This window comes from Annulohypoxylon maeteangense (genome assembly GCF_022496945.1).
Source record: "Annulohypoxylon maeteangense strain CBS 123835 unplaced genomic scaffold GGS22scaffold_3, whole genome shotgun sequence".
NCBI classification, from domain to species: Eukaryota; Fungi; Ascomycota; class Sordariomycetes; order Xylariales; family Hypoxylaceae; genus Annulohypoxylon; species Annulohypoxylon maeteangense.
In genome coordinates this window covers 644,802-669,291 of record NW_025953250.1, presented here as the reverse complement: position 1 = coordinate 669,291, position 24,490 = coordinate 644,802, and the positions used below count along the sequence as shown (strand labels likewise).

The 24,490-nt window shown below is 45.1% G+C and overlaps 8 protein-coding genes across 8 annotated transcripts; 4 read left to right on the top strand and 4 right to left on the bottom strand.

The window, feature by feature from the left end:
• Positions 1–320: 320 nt before the first annotated feature.
• GGS22DRAFT_90208 (NAD(P)-binding protein) lies at positions 321–1,597 on the top strand. The gene is made up of 2 exons (XM_047968375.1): positions 321–1,355; positions 1,413–1,597. The coding sequence occupies exons 1-2, from the start codon at positions 478–480 to the stop codon at positions 1,537–1,539; spliced, it is 1,005 nt and encodes a 334-aa protein (XP_047821716.1). The 5' UTR covers positions 321–477; the 3' UTR covers positions 1,540–1,597.
• A 1,750-nt stretch (positions 1,598–3,347) lies between these two features.
• Positions 3,348–4,533, top strand: GGS22DRAFT_90194 (uncharacterized protein). The gene is made up of 4 exons (XM_047968374.1): positions 3,348–3,478; positions 3,622–3,889; positions 4,136–4,234; positions 4,292–4,533. The coding sequence occupies exons 2-4, from the start codon at positions 3,659–3,661 to the stop codon at positions 4,328–4,330; spliced, it is 369 nt and encodes a 122-aa protein (XP_047821715.1). The 5' UTR covers positions 3,348–3,478; positions 3,622–3,658; the 3' UTR covers positions 4,331–4,533.
• A 691-nt stretch (positions 4,534–5,224) lies between these two features.
• On the bottom strand, positions 5,225–8,234 carry GGS22DRAFT_154488 (glycosyltransferase family 69 protein). The gene is made up of 2 exons (XM_047960044.1): positions 5,968–8,234; positions 5,225–5,912 (listed from the first exon to the last, which is right to left on the bottom strand). Exons 1-2 carry the CDS (start codon positions 7,520–7,522, stop codon positions 5,716–5,718), a joined length of 1,752 nt encoding a protein of 583 aa, XP_047821714.1. The 5' UTR covers positions 7,523–8,234; the 3' UTR covers positions 5,225–5,715.
• A 1,930-nt stretch (positions 8,235–10,164) lies between these two features.
• On the top strand, positions 10,165–12,309 carry GGS22DRAFT_154486 (uncharacterized protein). The gene is made up of 3 exons (XM_047960043.1): positions 10,165–10,483; positions 10,547–11,263; positions 11,320–12,309. Exons 1-3 carry the CDS (start codon positions 10,427–10,429, stop codon positions 12,097–12,099), a joined length of 1,554 nt encoding a protein of 517 aa, XP_047821713.1. The 5' UTR covers positions 10,165–10,426; the 3' UTR covers positions 12,100–12,309.
• A 735-nt stretch (positions 12,310–13,044) lies between these two features.
• Positions 13,045–13,618, bottom strand: GGS22DRAFT_185259 (uncharacterized protein; the record flags this gene model as incomplete). Its single annotated transcript, XM_047964303.1, has 2 exons — positions 13,045–13,467; positions 13,562–13,618. 2 exons carry the CDS (start codon positions 13,616–13,618, stop codon positions 13,045–13,047), a joined length of 480 nt encoding a protein of 159 aa, XP_047821712.1.
• A 2,537-nt stretch (positions 13,619–16,155) lies between these two features.
• GGS22DRAFT_197815 (uncharacterized protein) lies at positions 16,156–18,695 on the top strand (the record flags this gene model as incomplete). The annotated part of the gene is made up of 3 exons (XM_047966038.1): positions 16,156–16,247; positions 16,304–16,637; positions 16,691–18,695. 3 exons carry the CDS (start codon positions 16,156–16,158, stop codon positions 18,455–18,457), a joined length of 2,193 nt encoding a protein of 730 aa, XP_047821711.1. The 3' UTR covers positions 18,458–18,695.
• A 353-nt stretch (positions 18,696–19,048) lies between these two features.
• On the bottom strand, positions 19,049–21,100 carry GGS22DRAFT_197813 (GMC oxidoreductase; the record flags this gene model as incomplete). The annotated part of the gene is made up of 1 exon (XM_047966037.1): positions 19,049–21,100. The coding sequence occupies exon 1, from the start codon at positions 20,831–20,833 to the stop codon at positions 19,049–19,051; it is 1,785 nt and encodes a 594-aa protein (XP_047821710.1). The 5' UTR covers positions 20,834–21,100.
• A 1,341-nt stretch (positions 21,101–22,441) lies between these two features.
• On the bottom strand, positions 22,442–23,753 carry GGS22DRAFT_185256 (uncharacterized protein; the record flags this gene model as incomplete). Its single annotated transcript, XM_047964302.1, has 4 exons — positions 22,442–22,913; positions 22,980–23,356; positions 23,430–23,534; positions 23,604–23,753. 4 exons carry the CDS (start codon positions 23,751–23,753, stop codon positions 22,442–22,444), a joined length of 1,104 nt encoding a protein of 367 aa, XP_047821709.1.
• Positions 23,754–24,490: the final 737 nt, after the last annotated feature.

Below are 24,490 nucleotides of genomic sequence, written 5' to 3'. Positions count from 1 at the left end.
CATTTAAGACTCAACACCTTTCAGATATTATATAACTGTGCCGTAAACAGAAATCTTAATTTTCCGAAATCCGTACCCATCCCGACTTGAATGTCGGAGGACGGAGGTTTAGATCTAGTTTTAAGGATGAACAATTCCTCCGAGCATCCCCAAATGTAGAATTGACGGAAGAATTTCAAGCGGCGGGATAGCCCTGATTGGCCAATTAGTTCCGGGCTCCTTCTATCCCCTAACTCCTATATAATGTTGGTAGATATCTGTTTTATTTTAAGCTCATAAGTCCTATATTAAAGGTAGGTACCTAGGCTATCATTGTTGTATTTATATAGCTCACATGTTTCGTTTGTCCATAATCATTTCGCCTACTGTCATTCAAATTTCATTATACTGTAATGAAGAGTCGAATTATTCACATCGTGAATAGTTATTTCCAAGGACCAAAGAAATATTCCATTGAGGTCAAAATATCAGGACGTCATGTCTAATATATACTATTTCCTACAGCTGATCTGGTACCAGCTAACATTTAAGGCGAGACCCCTACCGGATGATATTCGACTTGAAGGACAAACGGCCATCGTGACGGGCGCAAATGTAGGCTTGGGATTTGAGGCGGCTAAGGAGTTAGCATCACATGAGCTCTCGAGACTCATATTGGGCGTTCGCGACCTAGCTAAGGGAGAGGCGGCCAAGGCAGAAATTGTGCGAGTAGCGCCGAAGTGTGATATCCAAGTTTGGCAATTGGATCAGGAGTCGTGGGCAAGCATGGTTGCATTTGCAGAACGCGCACGTACCGATCTGGACCGCCTCGATATCATATTGCTAAATGCGGGGTTAAAGCGGCTTGAGTATACACGGTCACCGACGAGCCACGAGGTTCATGTTCAAACCAATTACCTTGGTACGGCATTGCTGTCATTACTTCTCTCAGAGCCGCTACGGCAGACAGCACAGAAGCTAGGCAAACCGGGGCGGATGACCATCACAACATCAAGCGTTGGGTTCATTGCGCCTGTCCGCGACATTACAAATCCGCAAGAGGGGAATTCCATCATCAATTGGCTTGATAATCCGACCTCGTTCGTACCCGGTGATAGCCGCTACTATCTTTCCAAACTGCTCGATATGCTGTGGACTCGGGCCCTGGCGTCTCGACTTAGTGCTAGCGATATCATCGTCAACACCCCCAACCCGGGATATTGCCAGAGTTCTTTCCACCGCGTCGACCCGAACGGTGACATGTTTTCGAAATATCTCGCCTTCACTACCGTCGAAGGTGGTCGCCACTTGACTGATGCAGCCGTCCGACACCCGGATAGTCATGGGGCATATTTAAGCGAACAGAGACTTCGACCGTAAGATGAATCATTTCATATGATATTGAGTATATCTTAGCTAACACACCGAATTAGGTTCCCCAATTTTATATATTCAGTCGAAGGTGTGGAAGTCCAGCAGAAGCTGTGGGATGAGACGATAACATTATTCCGGCAAGAATGCCCGGAGGCGAACATCGAGGAATTTACTAGAGGCGAATAAAACGTTAGTCTATAGAGAATGTGTCATAGTATGAATACTAGGTAGTCAGTATTCAATCGGAGCTTTTAGTAACGAGTTATCAGCCAGTCGGCGCCCTTTTGCGGCTATGAAATCACTAAATCAATCCCCAAATCTCGGGCTGGGCCATCATCCACATTAATGGCGAAAGAGATAATCTGTGTTTTAGCAAAGAAGTCTTACGTATCACGCAATCGCGCCTGCGGAAATATGAATGGCGGCAGGCTAGTGATGATGGATAGAATATTTCCAGTAGATCCGACGTAGCTAGCGGTTCCGTAGTCATATTATTGTATGAATGAAATGACAAAATTGGTCAGGCCATTGCTGGCATTCAGTTTAGCGACGAAATGGATAAAAAACCGCCAGAAAATCATCTGTGGCTCACATCGATTTCATGGGTTTTAGCGCGTATGAGTTACAATCTTGTCACCGGACTCAATTTCCTCAGTCCGACTCGACTAAGGCTCGGTGTAGAAACAGCGAAAGACTAGGACAATGCCAAGCACGCCGTGAAATGGTCGAAATTTGATTCGATTGTTCTCAAATTCGAAGCGGGGGCTTTGCACACCTACCTAATATACGGTGAACTCATCGGAACAGTAAGATACATACATACCCAAGTGATTGCGAGTGATTGCAAGTGATGAAGTATAAGATGTAGCCGGATGAAGATACTTAAGTATAAATGCTCGAGTTGTGTTGATTGATTAAGACGGCGTTGCAATTATAGGCGCGTAAAATGAACTGGTGGAGGGCTGAATTAGGGGCCTTGGTGGATTTGTCTTCACTTTATTGTTTGTCGCATGAAGGCAACGAGTGCTGATCCCAACCTTCAGATGCAGGCAATCCAGATGCAATCCACAGCTAGAGTGATCAGGTGAAGAATAAATGGCCGGGGCAATTTGATCCAGAGCAATCGAATAAGTCTATCATTTCTCTGTCTTGTCTACCGCTTTCATCGCGTTACCTAGGTAGGTAGAGGATCCAGGCGCGCGGCATCGGTCGCGCACCAGTGAAATGAACGAACGTGGTCATGGTCCAGCTGGAAGACCCAGACTGAAGGTGTATTGGTTTAACTTGATCTGGTCGAACAATAATGATTGACAATGTTATTGAAAAGAGTAAACAAACGAATACGAGGAACGGATTGAAAGGATATTCTAATAAAAATGTCAATGAATAGTACTAGGTGTCTATGTGGCCTATGTGTGTATGATACCTACACCTAGTATCGTACCAATACGTTAGAGAGGTAGATATCAAAGTTGGAGGGGTAAAAAAGGAAGAGGGAAGAAAAAGAAGAACATTGAGGAAAATGGGGAGGGTAATAACGAAATGGTGATGGATGAAAAGGCAAGAACCGAATAGTTAAATCAAAATATGACAGCGGCAAGAGGGACTAAGCTAGAGCTGCAATCACGGGCATTTTTTGTGCTATCAAACTCATGCGCCCCAACCCTTTCCCTTCCCCCCTTCCATCTTTCCCACCCCTCGACCAAGTTCCGACCAATTCTAGGCCTGATTAGCCGGGTCTGTTTATGCGAAATGCTGTCACTCTGTTTTTAATTACTATTATTACCTTGCTCAGGGTATTATTCATGTATTATTCGGTTAGGTTGGGTGGTGTTGTGATGGAGGAGCTGTCGAATCAGTGATGGTACGCGGAAACAACAACACACTTCATGTAGGTACCTGCCCTAATCACCTTGCTGCCCTCTTGCCCTCGAGCTCTCTTCTTAATCTTCCCATCGCCCTCCCCGTCGACTTCCCTTCTTTCTCTTCCTTTTCGCAACCTTTTTTCCCCATCCTATTCATCTAACAATCACCTATTGAAGCTACCTTAACTACTTAGCGAGTTTAATTCCTACTTTATTACGCAAATTTTCGCTATCGCGTCACCCTGTCGGTTTAGTGTCTTGTAAGCAGCCCAACCCGAATATTCTCTTCCCTACACCCATTCTTCTTTCGGTCGCATTTTGTTTCGCGTCCGCATTCTACATCACGCCATCCATTTCAAAACTTCGTCGTAAATCCTACATCGCGATCTAACATTTGGTGTAGAATTTACCCAACTTAACCTTAAAAACGTGAAGCAAAAATGCCACGCGAAGGAACGCGATCTGCCACCGGCAACTCTAAGCCGCGTGTTTTCCAGACAGTTGACACCGCGCCTGCCATCAAGCGCAGCACTAAGCCCAAGGTGAAGAAGTCGCCCACCACCACTACCACCACCACCACCAAGCCTGTTGTAAAGGCAAAGGCTGCGAAGCCTACTGGTGTAACCAAAAAGAAGACGGCTGCGCCTAAGAAGGAAGGCGTCGCGACGAAGGTATGTTTGTTATTATTTCGACATTATTATAATATTCAGCATTTTATCTTATTAGCATCGCGTCACATGTCTTTCTGAGTTCATTTTCGGCATCATAGCATGCTAGTTCTTGTTATCCTCCTATTTCTATTTTTATGCCCCTGTCATGCATCTTCTCTCCCCTTTTGTGGCCAGTGTAGCGAGTTGTCTTACACCGATATCCTTGCATCCTGCGTAGCATTATTCATATCCTAACGTGAGTTACAGGTCAAGGCTGCTGTCAAGAAGGCAGAGGAGAAAGTAGAGAAGACGGAAGAGAAAGCAGAGAAGCCTGAAAAGGCCGAAAAGGTTGAAAAGACCAAAAAGGTGACTAATTACTTTTTACGGCGGTCTCTTGATATTATATACTAACTTGTTTTACAGCCCGCCCCCAAGGCCAAAACTGCTACCACCACCAAATAGACATGATATCGTCTGCCATTAAGTCAGGTCCTAACCGTCGAATGATTTAGGCCCTATCATTGATAGCATAACTGTCTACCAAACCTTGCCATTTACATATACTGTAGTCTTTTAACGGAAGACTCTAGACCGATCTCCCCCCTACGGCACCGAAATCAAAGATGACATCCATGTCATCTCAATCTACCTTGCGCTGGTATGATGGTCACGCTTATCTTGCACTTATACCCTCAAGCTTTCTCCTGTTCCTTTCACGGTCTTAACTCTTAAACACCCTATCGCTCCGCAGCTACGACCGGGCAAATGCGGGTAGTGGACTTTCTTAATTTACTAGGGGCTAAGAGCTGGTGCAACAACAAGGAGCTTGCAGTAGTATGGTCGATTTCCAGACGAAGATAAAGAGTGCTAACTTTTCGACCTTATGTTGGTTCTGGACCATGCGACGGGGTATGTGGTATATCGGATGAGACGAGGACAATTCGCCATGATCTCCACATGGCTACGTAATCCTAGAAAGACATCGAAGGATTCCCAGAATCTAGTTAATTGAGTGAATTTACCCAAGGGACCATGACTTGCGTGCCTTGTCATACCGATCGAATGCCTTGTGACTCGAATATACACGTCTCTATGAGACAATATGGTAAGGGAAAGAGATCAACACCGAGTCTACTCAATCCAACGTGCCAACATTTATCACGCTGTTCTAGTACTCATATACCTCTACCTACTTACCCCTATTTTCCCCATTGCTACGATCGCGACTGACGATCGGAAAAAGTCTGAACTCAGACTGGTCTTAGTACGTTCCTAACCAAGCTTCCGACTCGTATCCAGCTCTTATAGTTAAACAATAGCTTAGGTGGTCACAGTCTACGAGCAACGATAAATATAGTAGTACTTTACTGGTCATTAAAACTGATGTGTTATTCAGAACGTAGAATTCATCAACCCCTGAACTTCGGCTCGCCGGAATGGCCTACTCCTCCCGTGCAACTTATCAACCCTTTCCTTCCGCGCGTGAGCCAACACGATATTATATCCCAAGAAAAACGCCAAACCCGCCCTCCGATTTTCTAGGAGCGAATTAGCGAGTGATGGTATCAATATCCAACTATGGGCGGTTCCAAACGTCTGCTGCTGCGGATGGTGACGCCTAAGGTGGAGGGTATCCTTCGTAAATGATTTTGTCGTGAATTATGAATGTAGTGTTGATGCCTTTAGAGCTAGTCTTTCAAATGTGTTGATCAATGGCCATATCCTAAAATCTGTACCTATTCCGACTTTATACAATGTCCGCCGTGGTACAATAATGATGGTAGATGAAAACGCCTATTTAGACAGCAAGGGTATTCGTGAACGATATAGCTAGACATGCTGGAATATCATGAGAGGGACGGAAGTTGATGCTGTTGCTGCTGCTTCTTGCGTGCTTTCTCGGCCTCCTCCCTAACTCTCCAGCTCACCATAGGATCCCACTTCTCGCCTGACCGTTGCACTTCGCCGTGTTCGGTCGGGAACCGCGTTATCTGACCGGCAGGGATCTTAATATTCTCCCAGTTCTTGTCTTCGTCGCGTTCATCTGTGTGGATCTAGTTAGTGTTTGTCATGACGACCAAGTTATCGACTCAACATACCAAGTTTTATAACTTGCATCTCCCTGACACCACAGAACATCCCGTTCCGACCCTGTCGCTGCACCAACTGCCAATGGCCAGTATTGCCTTCGCCGACCCATATCTCTTCTGTAAAGGTCTCACCCTCTTGAACCGTACGGTGTGGATTATAAGTTGGTAACGACATGAACCACGATATTATCGCATGGGGGATGCTAAACAGCCGCTCCCATCTCTTGACCCAAGGAAGCCATGACAGAGTTTTTTCCGTGTACGCGACCCGTACATAGGGGTTCATATATATTCCCAATTCCTCCTCTCCGGCCTTCCTGGCTACTTGAGCCACATCGGCATGGAACAAGCAGCATTCGCACGCTTCGAAGAAGACCTCGGGCTCGTAACGAAACCGAACTGGGGAAGTGACGTTGTGTGGTCTCACGGGGTCGATAACATAATTGCTGATGTCCTGGAAATGGGAATTCGGCAAGGATTCATTCATATTTTGCACATGTTTCGCCTGCATCGCCACCATGCCACTCCAGCAAGCTTGGACGGGAACAGCATCTTTCTGACCGACCATGGCAGCCCGTGATACACCATCGCCAACATTCAGGAACACCGGCCAAAAGGGTAGGCCAGCAGAATACCCTTCATAATCACGGGTTACGTATAAATCATAAAATTTGAGTGGTGTCCAAAAATCGACAGCGCATGCTGACAAGTAATGCGCTCGTCCATCCGACTCGACATTGGTGCTAAAAAGCAGATGAGCTGCCTCGATTGGGTGGAAAGTTACGTCATTTAGGAACAAAATTTTGTCATATTGTTCCGTTCCAATACTGGGGTCAAATCGGTCGAGAGGTCGTAGGGCTCGGTTTCGCATTTCTGACAAATAGGCCAAACGCTTCACTCGTGCAGTGTCGTCGGGAAGTTTGACGCTTGGAAAATCTGTGATCGGTACGTGAGGATCGTTAATAATAGCGTTTTTGCATCTAAGCTGCCGTCGTAAGCTTTCGAGGGCGGTGGCACCATCTGGCCCGCTATCGTTCTCGTATATACTCAGGAAGACGTTATCGTGCCCGAGTAGATGTATCAGTTCCAACAAACTCTCGCCCCAGAAGCCATTTGCTAGGTGACCCTCCTTATCATATAAGGAAACACTGATAAAAATCTTTTCGTTGTGGAGGTTCGCACATCCCGGTGTTCGAAGAGGTCCTTGGCATCTAGATTCTAGATCTCGAAAATGTTGAGGGAGTCGCGTGTAGGACGGAGCAAAGATGGGTGTTCCTATTAACAGTATACATATTACCCAAATAATGTATTTGAGCAAGACAGCAGCAAAACTTGCCGGATGTCTTCGAACTTTCCTTCGAAGAGTCCTCAACCGGGATAGACACCATAGCAGCAACCGACCGTCCCATGTTTGAGTAGACCAAGCCGAGTCTTCTAGTCGTCCAGGCTCTATATCCTTGTCCGCATCGTCACCGAGGAGGGCAGTAGAAGAGGAAGCTGAGGCTTGAGCCTCATCGTCGTCTAAAAGGCTTAACCGTTTCTCTTGTGATGTAGAGCCAGGCATTGAATGAGATCGAGCATTAAAACGAAAGGGCGAAATTAATTAGGTAGACCCAATTCCGGGCCGTGTGCATGTAGCACAACTGAGGATAGTCTTTATGCCAGCTTGATCGGTGACTCAAAAGTCGTGACACTCGCCTGACGTGTCGACGGTGGAACAGGTTTTGGGGCGATGGCCAGCCCAAGATCGCCAAAAAGACGATATCGCAATAAAATCAAGTCAGATATCCAAAATCATGCTACTTCGTCCTCTATATGGCGGTCTGTAATTATGCCAAGACTATTGATGTTTTCTCCGTCTCGTATAGAACCGTTCGAAAATTTCACGATGGTACGTATAAGGGATAGGATATGGAGATGATATAGTAATGGTAGAATCGTATGATTGATTGGCGCTGGAATAGGAGGAACGCGATCGGACTGGGGGTCGAGGTTGACGAATTCTGCGGGCACGCGTGAGATTATTACTAGAATTGGACGTGCCTATGATTTCTTGCGCGACGTTCTGCGCCTGGTCTTCTCGGTGGGTAGATGATATTAATCGATGAACAAGGGAGGATATAATGTCAAAGATGAACAAAGAATATTTCTGAATATACAAATGCTACAGGATATGACAATACCTGTGAATGTTCGAAGTTGTTTCTTGAGTTAATAGGGAGTTCAGGATTAGAAGTGGAACAGGAGAAGGAGAATCGTGCACGGGACCATTACATTGGGACAGTTTAGGATAACCTAAAAAAAAGGGCTGTGCCGCATTTATTACGTAGTGGGTATGCTGAGGCTTTGCCGTCCAGGCCGTCCTTGGCAGACGAGGTACAGTTGTAGCTGCAGCTGCAAACCCTACTACTTTTAGCTTTAGTCAGGGCGTCGGAATTTCAGCTTATGATTCGTGGGGCGCAATTAGGTCAGTTAGGTCAATCGGGAAGCCGCGTCAGTCCTGATGTGGGACGAACATTTGCTGTACTGATTACTCGAAAAGGTAATTGCTACCTAGGACATATCAGATGCACAATTGTACGCTATTGCCATACAGATCCATCCGTATCTTGGGGTTCGAATTGCCAAAGGGCCAAAATATTTGGGCGATGCCTAAATTGAGCACCCGCGACCCTCATTGGCTGTCACATGTGTGTACTTGAATACTTGGTAGATGGGTTTGCTTTAGCGGCATTCGAAATCGTTGGTGTCGGCACTTAAAGCTCGATTTGCGTCTTCAATGTCACCATACCTGTACATCAAATATGAACGCAGTATATCAAGATAGTTACTTGATAGGCGAGATCCAATACTTTATATTCTTGAGGTATGTATGAATATTCGTAATTGTGACATTAAGTTTATGAGAATTAGCTAAATTGGTGTTGGCTACTAGGTAGGTAAGTGTTATTCAGGATAATTACGAGTACCAAAATCAATCCATTTCATTCTGCAACAACAATAAGCAGCGTATGCATTAAAGGAGCTGTCAGCGACGAGACCCATCTAGTACAAATAGCCCCATTGGCTGGGAATTCGAGTAGTGTACTTAAGAGGTAGCTGCCTATTGATGCGTATTTACATCATACCTCTGATTTAATTTAAATAGGAAGAAGAAACATCTTGAAACTGCTAAATCTCTCCTATATTTAACCAGTATCGGTGCAGAATTGATTAAATGTGAAGCTGAAATATTTATACCCCCAGTTATTAGTGTGGGGGTCTATAGATATGCTGGGATATCTGATAAATTTAAAATTTCATAACGCTCCAGCTGCTAACCTTACGAGGTACGTATCTGGAGATCGAAATCTTTCAACCAACATCAAAAACTTGGAAAGCTCAATTCGCACTTCGCCATCGAGTTCGCATTCGTCAAGTGGCTCAAAGTTTACTACCTAGTTACTCATAAATTCTAACCCGAACTTAAATTTATATTTCAACACGTTATATCAATTAAGGTGCTCACGTGTGGTCTTATTTCTCAGCCACGCATTCTTAATTATATATTCAGAAGGATTTTACGATTTCAATATTCCACGACTAGCTCAGCACAGCCTAGAGCCTTAAGGGGAAAAGTGCCTTGGCGATTGCACTTCGCATCAACTATTCATTTGTCATGTCGTGATAGCACGTATGTAGGCAGCAATAATCGGTGTTTCAATGGATTAGGAAGCGAGTTTGAGTCCCCTCTCCGTAGGAAGGACGCAAATCCAACTCCTAGTTCCAGGTCGTCGTTTATTTTCCTAACATATTCGTCCTCTAATACTAAGATGAAGCTTATTGGCTTCAAGAGTTCTTGTCGCCGGTGGGTTAGGGTTCGAGAGGTGGAATTTGGGATCCAGGGAGTCAGCCGTATTCGAACCGTATTCAATTCGCATTCAATCGCGTCGGTAGTGTCTATCGTCAGCAAAAATTACTGACTTGCAGTTTAGGTAATGCCTGTACCCAGCCATACATGTAACTAATGACATGCTGTGGCTAAACATTTAAGCAATGAAGCGATTGTCTAACCCGGTATCTCACATTACCTATACATGGCCTAAATAATCGAAATTCGGGTTAGCCGTGATATATTACAACCATAGTCTACTACGACAATAATACCGACAGCTTTGCCATTAGAATGGTCGAATAATAACTGCAGGAAATCATATACATGCATAGGGCTGATGTTGGCATAATGCGCAGCTGAAGAATTGAGGATCATTTAGCGATAACAGCACCTATGTAAGTACCTAGTAGGTATCGCGTTTCCCGAATCAGGTATGTTGCTGCGATCTCCTCCCTTGGTGCAGCAAGAATGACTGAGAATGCGACCGTCGGTCCACCTTAACGCATTGGTATAAAACGCACTTCCATTCTCCAGACCGCGCAGTATAACCCTTTTCGTATACAAGATTCTACATCAACTTAATGCGCGTCAACCATGGTGGGTGTTCCCAGATCGAAGCGATGCGATCGCTGCAAGCGTATCAAAGTCAAGGTAAAATTAAACCTCTAAGAGCCATCGTGCCGAACTGACGGGTTGGCTAAATACGGCGTATAGTGTGATGAGACTTGGCCAACATGTACGCCTTGTCTGCGAGCCAAGGTCCCCTGCTCCGGTCCCCCAAACCTGACTAAGTTCATCAACAATGGCCGTCACACTCCTGTCGCCGAGGAATCAACCGAGTTAGGGGTTATGGTGCAGTTTGTGGCATCGGGGAGAGGAGTAAAAAACTTAAAGAGTATACGACAGCAGGCTTTACCGAATGGTGCTCAATTGGGCCATTATCGCCTATCGGCAGATGAGCCACGAAAAGCTTTAACAACAGTAGCCGATCGTGTAGCATCTCGTTTCGTCGGATACCTTGCCCATGAAAGTTCTGTGTGGGATATGTTGGCTTCAGCTGGTTACAATAAACATCTCCCGGTCAGATTAAGCGAGAGCGCTGCATTGAGGGATAGTGTAGCCCTTATGTGTTCTACCTGGACCAACTACCGTCGGAACGTACCACCAGACCAAATAATTGACACCAACCTTTACGGAAAGGCCTTACGAAGCCTGCAGCGTTCCCTCAGTGACCACCAATTACAGCTGCGCTGTGAAACGCTTGCAGCAGCAACTCTTCTAGAACGGCTTGAGCTTATATTCGATACCCATCGTCCATTCCATCGAACGCGTCACTCGTTCGGAATAAGCAGTCTCTTGCTAACCCGAGGACCACCAAACCCTAATGATGAACTCGACATGCAGTTAGCACTTGAAAATCACGCTTCGATGGTGTGTATCCCCAGGAATTCTTGCCATTGTTCACCCAACTAACCTAACGGAATAAGATATCCCATTGGCTTGTTCATGGTGGCGAGAACTTCTATCTCACACCTCCATGGGCTTCAGTAATTCAACCAATGAAGTCCAAATTACAGGAATCCGTCCCAGCAGAACGGTTGCCTTCTTACACACTAGGTTACTATTATGGATTTTGGCCTGGCTTGGTTCATGAATTTCGACGCATCATTAAACAACCCGATGAATTCTTGAAACGGGAGTTGGCGATAGATTTCCGAGATCGGGTTGCGACCATGGAGTTGAAAGTTAAGGACATAGGCGAATCCCTGATCGAGAGAGCTCTCCTTACCGGTCGAATGGCCGCGCGACTTGACCCTGAAACTCCTATTGGCGGGAAGTTCCACTTCGAAAGCCTAGACTTACTGTCGTCTGTTATGTCATATGGGATGATTCGTACTGTCCTAAACCGATTATATTATCACATAACCGATCTCCTAGGAGAGCCTGACGTCTTCCTAGAATTAGAACACCAAAGTGTTTGCAGATCAACCTGGATGTGCATACCGTTTATTAGGGGCTTAGGCATGGTACCTTCGGCCATGTTCACTTCGTCAATATTCCTGTCGTGCGAGGGCGCAGATGAAGTTGAGATGGAGTATCTCCTAAAGACTATACTTGAAATGACCACGTATAGTGGGAGATATCCTAAAGACAAGCCATCAATGAAGCGCGTCATCCTCAACACAGCAAAAGCTTTGACAGGGCGTGGTGATTTCGCCCCCTCCATCCAAGCCGCATCTGAGGACCAACAGGATGAAGGGTCATGAGATTCGTAAACAGAAAATACAACTTTTACTAAAAACCAGCATGTAACACAATTACTCATCGGGAAAGTAGTAGCAGATAATGCTTCAAAGGGGCTTAGTAGGTACCTATCACTCAGTTTTATCATCCACCACTCACAGGAATACACAAAGAATTCACTGCATACTTGGAACCATTATTCTCAAACAAATGGATAATTCAGCACATTAACCAATTCAAGATAAATCATTATATGCCATACGCGACGATAAGAAGGAGTATCTGACGTTGCCCGATATTAGACTTAGTACGTTAGGTTGTGGGTGCTAATGACTTAAAGCCGTGTAAATTGAAATAGTCTATAACTGTGTGGCGCTTCTTTTTAGTGGCAAAGCCCCCTAATCAGGCTCAAATTACAGCAGCTACCCCTCTGAGTTTAGTGAAAGGATCACTGCCAGGTCTCGATTTTAGCCTGGACTAAATACAGTATGAAACAGCTGTTTACAAAGTCACGCACTGGGCAAGGGATGCGGCTAAAAAGTTGAATACCACACACAGGTAAGTACTACCGACAAAGAAAATGATATTAGGTACCTATGTTGACGGATATATTTGTTTGTAGGAAGCTACATAGCTTGAGAGTACCTAATATTGGTTATTGGATCAGTATTCTACCTTATTTACTTTTGACCCATCCACAGCTTAGGTAATAGGGGGAAGAAACTCTGATTACGTAACCCAAGCTTGATATCGTGCCCCTGAATCACGCAGGATGGAAGATTGCTCGCATCAACCACCCATTGAGGAAGACCTTTGAAAATGCGGAGAAACTGATGTTTATAATAATAACCAAGTATTTTCTAAAAACTACCTATCCAGAATGTATACAATTGTTAATGAGGCAACATCCAACGAGCGAATCAAATTAACATTTCCCCTAGAATATTAAACAACCCCCCCTTCTCTTTTCAAAGGCCGTAAAAGGCAACAGGAACAGCCGCAATAGCAACAACCATACCCAACATCGCCTTATTCGCCTCCGCAGCACCCTTCTTAGTTCCAGAGGTCGAAGAGCCTGAATCAGAGCTAGAGTCAGAACTAGCGGTACTTGAAGCAGAAGAGGCCGTGGGGGTAGGAGTGGCAGAGCCAGAAGCGGACGAGGATGAAGTACCGGAGAGCGCGTCCTGGACCTTTTGGTCGTAGTCAGGGTCGGTGGTCCCGACCTTGGCCTTGCAGGAGCTGGTTGTGCCGTCCCCGCAGATACCGACGCCCTTACAGCTGCTGTTGCTGTCGAGGACGCAGCATACGCTGTCGTTGACGCCGCTGATGATCGCGAAGCCCGGGCAGCATTTGTTGTTGGCGATTAGCTGCTGGCCGGATGGGCAGGTTGTCTAGGTGAGGGGTGTGTTAGTGGTATATTGTATAGGAAGATAGGTATACCGTATTGGTGTGTTGTTTTCCCCCATCTCGTTGTGTATTACTTACAGCCTGAGCGATAGATGCGCCGAGGGCGAAGAAGGCGATTTTGGAGGCAGCAACCATTGTGGCTTTTGGTGGAATGATATGAAGATGAATTAGTTAATGGCAATGAAAGTGAATTGAACTTTTAAATATTGGCAGTTGAATAGCGAGTGGAACCAATGTCAGGATGATGAAGTTGTGTGAGCTTGATTGATTTCTCTTGGACAGAGGATGAACTACATTATATACTCGTTTTTCGAGACCAATTCATGGTGTCGAATTTAGAAGCTCGCTTATATGTTTCTGACGCGACAGAAGATCACCTTGATTCTTGTCTTGGATAGGGCGAGTCGCTGCATGAGCTGCGATGTAAGAGTGTCTCGTTAATCTGCCCCTGAAAATAGCCTCGAACTTATGCTCTAGATTTCGCGAATGCCTAGCTCGAGTACACCAAAACGATGGGATGACTGATAAGTTTACCGCGTTACACTTCCCAAAAGGGAAAGAGTCTCAACATTGGTGGGCGTGCTGACTAGTACCTACCCGTGCTGCAGGTAGCGGTGCGGCTGAACTAAGGCTGTATGACAGCCATGTTGCTGATAATTAGGCAGGTGGGTACCTAGGTTTGGACATTCATTAGAACATTTCTACCTGCATATAAAATTAGTTCACGATACTTTATATGATCTTTACACAATCGGACCTATACTGCGATCATCATTTGGCGGTATAGATGTCGAGTTTTCGTACTCTAGAATGTTCCTCATTCGTTCTTTCGTGTGTACCTTGAGTGTGATTGCTATTCGTCCCCGAGTTTATCTTCCATATGTAGCAATTATTCTTAGAATTTAGTACCTAGTAGGTTAGGCGCTAGGCACCTACCTAGTAGTCATGGGGATTGGCATTAACCAAGTAAGTTTGAAAATTCAGTTGGTGTGCAAGTCAAGTTCAATAATAATTGGCATACTACATCGTGTTATATTTATTTCCTCTTTTGGCTTATTCACCAGTGAAAAGTCGTCCTGGTACTTAATGTAAATTCCTAGCTGCTATGCCTGTACCACTGCATATTGTCTTGCGACTCTATTTAAAGTCCAAAAGATTCACAATCTTTCAAAATCGATTATCGAACCATTGAGGTGACCTCACAATTCCAGGAGGTCTTTGAAGCAGACAATATGAGAAACTTATCTAGGACATATAGACAACTAAATCGTTATTAGCAAGGTTGGTAGAAATTCACAACTCCCTTTCATTACTTATCTATCTAGGCTTCCTTTATTTTGAAGAAATGAGCAAACTTTCACTAAAAGAGGTCAATGCATGGTGTCAGACAAGATGCCTTGCAGTGATAGTTCAAGTTATGTTATACACGACTATCACTACTACATACTACTTAGGATACATCACGACTACGGTAAATCACCCATTCAAAAAAGGTCACCATTTCTAATTCATCGACCGAAAGTGGCGAGAGTGGAGGATTAGGTAGGTATGAATGTCTTGCATGCAGAGACTATTTTCCCATTTAAGGAACCTAGCAATGCCCCCCAGCTCCAACTTCAACCCCTGAATGCTAGAACTCAGCCTTACAACTTCATTCGGCCGAGGTTTCTATTTTACGGGGTATTCCAAATACCTTAAAATCAAAGACTGCTTTACTTTCAGCGATAATTATATCCTACCAACTACAATATGCCCAGATATTAGTTATGGCTATCTACTACCTAGGTAGGATAGGTTTTCCTCATAGCTGTTGAGATATACCAGAATTCTCTCTTCTTTCCCATTGGATTTTACCGGCCTGTTTTCATAGGTATAATTCATATCATGATATCATTTTAGGAATTTATAAGAGAACCCACTTCATTTAGTGTGTTCAAGTATTTAAGCATATCCTGCAGCGTGACTCATGCTTAGGTAGGTCGGTTTACCGAATTCGATAAAAAGAATTCCATGCCACAGGGCTGCAGATAAAAGGATTGAATGGAAACCGTTTAGAGGATTTAGAGGGTACGTGCTTAACCGGGTAAAGCCTATTTGAAGATCTTAATCGTACGTTGACACGCATGATAGGTGGATTGAAAAGTTGTTGGTTCGAAATTTTGCTTAGCCACAGGTATGTGTGTCGCTTCACATTGTCAATTCTCCGCCATTTCTAAAATTCCAATCATCCAATTAAAACACCAGCTCGAACTTTGATTCATTCTTTCGCTATGAACTACCTCTATTCTACTAAGGATTGTGTGAGGCTTTGTCGGCGTTAGGTCCTGGGCAATCCTGCTGGCGTGGAGGTTACGTGGAATCTATGTCTGGAGTCCTATGGCAAAAGTCGGGTTTTTGTGCGATTCCCGATCATTCTAATTGGCATGGTCAGTTATGGTAAATATAATTGTCCATTTTATGGACTATGAAGATGTTACCTAATAGAAGCGGGCTTTCCTGGAGTAATTATTATATCAATCGCATTAATAAGCTCAGCAGACATGACCCTACGAAGATATACATATCCATATCCATCGCTGTAGCTTCCTGGTTCTTCATAGACCTTATTGGCGCTATAGAATCGGGCACTGATCGAGCTCCTCTCATCGCCTCTCTTGCCCGCTTACCAGATCATGTCGACTCCGACGTCGCAATCGTCAGACCGCGGTCGCCGTACAGATGAGCCGACGATACAAATCCCTCAGCTCAGTTGTGAATTGTGTCAGTAAGTAGCAGAAATTTGCCGTGTGGTATTTCACTAGTTAATAAGTTCTATTCCAGAAGGCGCAAGGTTAAATGCGACAAGTCAAACCCATGCTCTAGTTGTGTCAAATCAGGTACCACATGCGTTCCGATATATCGCAAACGACTACCTCGTGGTCGCCATGTCCATCCTCGGTCCTCTACAACAGCACATAGCAACGAAGAGCTGAGAGATCGGATCCTACGGCTAGAGGCCCTAGTTGCAAACCTGGGTGGCATACCAGATTCATCAGCCGTGAACACACCTTCGAAACTTGAGCCGGCGACACCGTCTGGTAGTTCTGAAGTTGTGGATAATGCGAGTACCGGAAAGCAAATTGGGCGGCAATTCTGGTTTCACATTGCCGAAGAGGTAATTTGTGCCCCTCTAGTGTGCCACTATTCGAAATACCTAACGCTAAATAGATCGGCGGTCTTCGCGACATCGTCGGTACCCCATCGGATGATGGAGAAAGCGTAAGGTCCAACCCGAAATCGATTTCTAGCCCAGGCCTACGACTACTAGGAATTGGATCTGCACGGAGCAGTAGCATTGGAGCAAATGATGGTATCTTGAGCGATACCAAGCTGACGGCGGAGCTTTGCCAAGTCTATCTACGCCAAGTGGATCCTATCATCAGACTCCTACATCGCCCCTCGCTGAGCAAATTCATGATATATGGCCAACCTTACTTAAACTACGATCCTAATCATATATCCGCACTATGTATCAAGTCTGCTGTATGCTATTCGGCTTTGGCTAGTGTGACAGATGAACAATGCCAAGCTATACTGAATATGGATAGGTCCATATTAATAGCTGAATATAGGGCGGCCTGCGAAGCTGCACTGGAAAGAGCGGATTTGATGATTACGGACGATATCACCATCTTGCAGGCCTTCATATTATATCTCATCGCGCGACGGACCGAGGATTCTAGTCGTGCTATCTGGACTATGTTCGCTATCGCCGTCCGAATGGCAAAAGCTCTCTTGCTCCATCTGGAGATCATGGAATCTTTCTTCAATCGGCAGATTAAGCAACGATTGTGGAACACTATATGTTTCCTAGATATCCAGACTTCATTTGGACAAGCTACCAATCCCCTTATTGGGCTTGGCGGAGTTCCACCTGTTATTCCAATGAATATCAATGATTCCGACTTCGATGTCGATACTGTCGGGGAACTCATGGGCAGAGATGGGTTAACCGACATGACCTTTGCCCTTGTTTTATATAATGCGCAGCGGACCGGGCGGCTTTTGAACTTCCACGGTAAAGCAATGGCCGATTTCAACTGGACAGAAAGGGAAGAACACGTATCGCAGTTCGAGAAAAACGTCCTTAACCTTTTAAAATTCTGCGACCCAGAGTCAAGTGCGTATGCTTGGTCGACCTTCCATGGAGCGCAAATGCGAGTGGTAGCTATGCGTCTTACGGCTCTGAGGCCATTGCACCGTCTTAGCAACAGACCCACTCCTCAAGCCCAGAACTTCAACCTACTCAACAGCGCCTTAGAAGTCTTGAATAAAGTACACCTTATTAGAACAGACCCAAGAGGAGAAGGGTTTAGATGGTATGAAGTGGTTCAATGGCACGCTCTTGCGATAGCTATCACCGAATGCTTCTGTGCTGATTCTGACGTACTTCGAATCTCTTGGCCGTTGGTGGAAGCATCATTCGAAGATTATAGGACCGACCTTAAAAATTACCATCAGGGGATGCTTAGGAAACCCTTAGAGATGCTCATGAACCGGGTCCGGATGAGAGTTGATTCACTTCTCAGTGGCTCAACTCCTTCACATCAATATTCACAGACCAACCCCGAGTCATTGACCCCACTTGGGACAGGCCAATTAGCTTATTACCCCTATTCGCATGCGCCAAACGCCGTTACGGACGCTGTAGAAGCCCCTAATTTGATGGGTCTGCCTTCTACTCAACATCTACCCCAACAACAAATATCCCCCATGAATTTCAATGTCAATCCGCCGATATCTTACGGAAACAATATGTTTATGCCGTCGTCGGTACCTCCGTGGTTTTTATCGCAATTGCCATATGGCCCAAGCACCCAAATGAACGACCTATTCGAAGGTATAAGTGGCGTGACTAACGATATGTCATGTAGGATATGGGAAGAATTCGTATCGAAGTTACCATTCGAAGACTCTCTGCAGGTTCCTACCTGATGGAATGATGATTAAGATGCCTCAAGCATAGTGTATTAGTAAGATTTCTATGAAGAGCTTGGCTGCGCGAGTGATAGCTAAAAGTGCGCTGTGTAAGATGTAATGTATAAATACAGTATTAAAAAAGTCTTTTGGGATAAGTACCTATAAATGGGTTGGATTTATGGCAAACTGATTATCCCGTTGATATTTGCATGCTTTGGTTGCTGTGATGTAGGGGAGATAGATTTGGTAGCGGATGAGTAAGCACCCCCAGCTTATGTAACGAATCAGAATTGGGTTTAAGGTTTTTTAGGGTAAGGGTCTAACCCTAACCCCATACCCTAACCCATGTTCTAAGCCTCGGGCTGTTTACTCTTAGAAACTTCGCATTTTCGAGTTTTGGCACCTTCAAAAGCGTCTCAGAATGAAGTATTTGAGAAAGCCTAGGTAATTTAAACAGAGATAATTATCAGAGACGTATGGGAGGTAGTGAAACATGATTTCCGGCAATAGTTGTCCCATAATTATTCATATTCTTCTTTTCTCCCTTCTTTTCTGGGTACTAGGTGCCTATTATCAACCCCCAATACCCCGCTATATCACTTAAATTTACAGCACATCCTCCCTAACAAACCCCGCCCCCATCTCCGCAACCGCATAAACCACCGCCTGCGGATTCGCCGTCGGCTCCAAGGGAACTACACTAGCATCGCAAACCCTCAAATTAGCAACACCGTAAACTCTCAACCTTGAATCCACCACACCCCCAATCTCCCGCGGCATCATCGAGCACGTGCCGGTGTAATGGTACGCTGCATCGGCGGTGCGAAGGACATACTCCTTGGCGACCTCGAGATCATCGAAGCGCTTGGTGTAAGGCTTGAGGTACTGCGTTAGCGGCGCCGCGCGGGTGATTAGGTCCTCAGTGAACTGCACTTGGCGCGCGAGGACTTCGAGATCGAGGGGGTGCGAGAAGTATCGCGGATCGATGGTTAGACCCTCATTTGTACTGGCATGAGAGGGGGCGGAGCTGGTGATGTGCACTGAGCCTCGGGAGAGCGGGTGGGAAAGCTCGATTGCGATGGATACGTGTTTTCCTGGGGCACGGTAGGTTGGGCTTGGGGCTTCGAAGGGGGCATAGGCTGGGCCGAAGACGTAGTTGCCTACTGGTTCCAACGGGTTCGTGAGAATGGAGCGGATGAAAGCTTGGTGTGCGGTTGCGAAGGCCGGGGTGGTTTGAGGGGAGAGGGATACGTCTAAGGCGGGATCTAGGAGGCCTAGCAATTTGTCGAGGTCTTTGCTTCCGTTTTCGGTGTGTAAATCGGGTAGCGGAAGTTGGGCCATCGTGATCATGTTGCTGGTGCTCAGAGGACCCGTCCCCTTTGTACCGTAGTCCTGCATCGCAAGTGCAACGGCCTCAGGTTCCTGGCGAAAGAAAGCGTCAATCGTGTCCACATCGTCGCGTACTTCAAAACCTAGTCCTGAGAAGATGTGGTTTTGAAGGTTCTCGCCAACGTGTGGGTTGTCAACTACGACGTCGATTCCCAAGCTCTGAAGCAAATCAGCCCGGCCTATTCCCGAGAGCTCGAGGATTCGGGGCGAATTGATGGATCCACCAGAGATGATAACCTCTTTACGAGCACCAATAATGTGAGAAACTCCATCTTTGGAAATTGTTTGAACGCCTTTGGCGACAGCATCGCCTCCCGATGAAGATTTTTCGAGCAACACCTTTGTCACGGTCGTCTCGGTTCGAATCATCAGATTTGATCTGCTTCGAATTGGATCAAGATACGCATTGGTAGCATAGCTCCTCTGCTTCGTCTTGGGATCGATACTCTCCGGGGCGATAATTGGACCGCCAAGGTTACCGGAGAGGGGATCACTTTCGGGTAATCCCACGGATCCAAGGCCTTCAATCCAGGCTTTCTCCCAGAGACTTTCAGGTGCAGCTAGTGAAAGTTGGAGTGGGCCATTGCCTTCGGTAACATTTGAAGGCTTGTGTAGAGTAAACGACTTTTTCATCGCTGCCTCAAATGCGGCATAGTCCCAGCCCTCGTTGCCCAGATTATTCCATGCTTTCACGGTCGCCCGAGAAGTAGGGGTAAAAAGGAAGCTGTTAATTGCACTAGAACCTCCTAGAGCTTTCCCTTGCGGGATCGTAATCTGCCTTGTAAGATCTTTCTGGGGAGCAGTATGAAAAGTCCAGTCAGCGGACGAATTCGACAGCATCGGCCAAGCGCCCGGCGTCAAGGTATTCGGGTCCTTGCTACGATCTTCACCGGTTTCCAGAACGATGACCTGCAACTTTGGGTTCTCCGAGAGGCGGTTGGCCAGAACAAGACCCGAAGTACCTCCACCGACAATGACGACGTCGTAGGTTTCTGAGGACATTTTGATGATGTAATGAGAAAAGACTAAGAAGAATTGCAGAAATGCTACGGATAATAGAGACCAAAACTCGATGATTCTTTGAGGAGGAGCTTCATATCAACTCATTTAATGGGTGGTAAAAAGCCATAATATGTTTGGCTAGGGAGATGAGAACTAGGGCCAAACATGTGTTCATCCCTTGCTGGAGCTTTCAGGACGCTACCTTTGAACATTCGCATTAGAGTACGGCCTCACCCGTTCCGACCGATCCCAAGATACGTAATCAGCGTGTATGGGTTATGTACAGGATACAAGCCCCAGAGTACTGCGAGAGGAGATATGGTACACAACTGTTAGAGTGTATAGGGTATACGTGGTATCACAGAGCAAGCGACGCTAGTGAAATCCGGTTGGACCCGGAGGCGCATAGGCATAAAAATTACATTACCAACAACCTTTTAGTTGCCAACAATAAGGCAGTTATGGCCACAGTGGTTACACAAAAGTGTTCCCTAGAAACCCTTCAAGGATAATCAGCATAGGGCATTTCAAATTGGGGGCCGGATAAGGTGCCTAATAGTACTCGGTAGGCTCGGTCAACCTATCCCTAGCTTCTGAGTTGCTAAAGGCGCCATTGCGAGTGCGCCAACCTTCACCAAAGGGCCTTTCTTTGATGCAAGAGGACAAAGAGAGGAAGGATAGCAACAACGGAACTACACGTTAGGTTATTTTCAATCCGGGAAAATATCAATTACTGACCTATATATAGCCATTTTTGCTTCTATTTCCTGTTGTTTTCCGGCTGTGCCCTTTTGAAAGATTTGGTTAGAGGCGCATTGCCTCTCCAATGACAGTATTAAGATGTGGCAAATTTGTCAGACGCATCAGTCAATTCTTGGTTAAATCTTGTCTGTATAGGTACTCAGCGTGCAGCGAGATCTCATGGAAAATCGTAGCCCAAGATATGCGCAGTAAGTTCACTATAAATCATTAGCTCAACGAGTACAATAAACAACTTCAACTGATATATGGCTTACCTGCTCAGGCACCCGCCGGAATGACTAATAGGCTGTGACTTCTTAGCTAGGGATTTGCTTTGTCTTCCTTGTTGTTTCACATGAGAAATGAGGTAAGATGAGGGGCTTCTAACTAACTGGCCTCCATTCGGCAGTCTTGCTAACATTTGTTCCTCGCACCACTCAACCGGGTCGTACCAGTCTTTTATCAAGATAATTCATGGCAAAATTTCCATTCCAATATATAATAGCCAAGGGGTTCTAGCTAATGGACTCAGAAGTCTTGACATTTCTGAGTCTCAAGTATCCCAAAGGACTTACTAACTGCGAACCAAAGAAAGAAATCGGTGATATTCACAACAAATCCTTCCTAAGCCTTTTCTTTTGCTGTGCGTGAAGTTTGTCTATCCATTTAAGAGCCTTCCCGTCAACTACCTCGTGAGGTTCGGGTAAAGACACGGTGGCCTCAGCTAGACAGTACTAGGTAGCTCTACCGTTTCGGGCGGATTCTCGCTGAAGAATATTACATAAACTTGAATACCTTACAGTTTAATATACTATCAACTACCAATACCGAAAGCAAAAGGGTACGGTGTATAAAATGCTTTTTTGGCTACGCATTAAATATGTGAAACTCTTTCTGCACGTATATCCCCCCGCTTTCCGGCGCCGTGTTCGTGTTATGGAACTTGCAATGTGCGCGGAACTCCGGCGTTTCGTTTGAAATGATAGAACGCATCTCATCACCATGTGAAGTTGGATGTGTGGATATCTTAGAGAATTCACTGTTGTTGCTTTGGTTCTTAGGGCTCGGGCCGCTAGAATCACCCCATGTCCTCGGTCGCCCTCGCCTTATCCCTTCCTTTGTGGACGGACTTGAGCTACCATGTAGCTTCTTAAAGAGCTTTGATAACGGTGGTTGGATAAATTTCTTAAAGAATGGTGCCAATGTAGGTATGCAGGCAACAATGATCCCGAGCCAAATTTCGACATCGCTGAGCAGCCCAACTCTTGCGAAACCAAGCATGAAATCCGGATCGCTATGGACTGTCTGTTCAATACGGTAGCACATGGTAGCGACAGTTCTATTCCAGCGATCAGCAGTGTAGTCATCAAAAGGAGGTTGTGCCAATCTATAAGCAGGAACTTACGCGAAACCAAAACTAAACATGACCATCACGACAATTTTATTGAATAACGCCATCTGTAGACTCCAAAGCCATGGCATGGGCAGTACTATAATCATTATGTCGAGAATTAAGTTGAGAGATATAGAAGAATACTCGGATAAAGCCAGGGGTCTGCACGAGCCCCATGGAACAGGGTTCCATCCCTGAGAAATTGGATTGCAGTGTGTTATGAATACAACGAAGAAGGTAATGCCAAAAAAAGAGCTTATCGCCATAAGAGATATGGCCCATCGCTTGAAAGAGGAAGTAGTGAAAATTCGCATGTAGAACGCAAGCACAGCTAGCTTAATGGTAGTGGCGCTGAAGATCCACGTTGTCGACACTGCAACAACGACCTTCTAGCAGAGTTAGTATAAGTATTGGTTAAGGTACCTAGGTAGGTAATAAAGACCTATGAGATAGCTATCATACCTTTTGTTGTACTCTTAATTCATCGACACTCAATTCTGTTGAATGATTACCCATGCCATTGATTAAAGACCATATCCCGAGGCCTTGCTGAGCAAGCATCGACACCTATTTTTGTATAGTGCTTGTCAATTTGAGCTCACCTAGATCTAGCAGGGAAATGAAGTGACAACTCACGTACGCAGCTACCACAAAGCCATCATCCATATAAAACTTCCTCTTTTGAATTTTGGCAGACCAAAGACGCAGGACGACAAATGCCGTTGTCAGAATAGAGAACGATATGATCCACGCAAATATGGACCAAGAACCGGAACCTCGAATCATGTTGTTTCTGATCAGAAACTATCAAGATAATGGACGAAAGATTTCAAGAAATACTTATTACTCCCCACTTAGCTTCTGTTCCTCGATATCAGGTAGGAAATAAAGAAATAAATCCCAAGACTCAAGCGAGCTTCCTTAAACTAGTCCATAAAATGATTAATAAATTTTTGTAATCATAAAGAAACCTTACCGTAGTGGGAACATCCCACTTATGAGAATGATTCTAAATAGCTTCAAACTCTTACATGCATAGGAATGATTTAATTGGAAGAAATGATTCTACACTTAATACATTGATTCTACGATCGATACAATGATTCTATAGTCGATCTAATGATTCTACAGTCGATCAAATGATTCTAATTGTTACATGCATAGGAATGATTTAATTGGAAGCAATGATTCATAACTGATAGAATGGTTCTATTATTTAAGCCTTGCAATTCAACTTAGAAGTTGTATAATAGGTTCGATCCTTCGATTCTTCGATCCAGTTCGATTCTGCGATTCAGTTCGATTCTGCGATTCAGTTCGATTCTTCGATTCAATTCGATTGTATACTGGTATATTGCTTCATTAGTCAACTGCTTGATTGATAGATTCATAGATTGAAACGTACCTTGGTAGATTGAAAGATCAGAAGATTGGTATCTAGGTAGGTATCTTATTAGTATATTAGATCAGTCGATTGGAAGATATATACGTAGATACCTAGAAACGTACATACCTTGATTGAA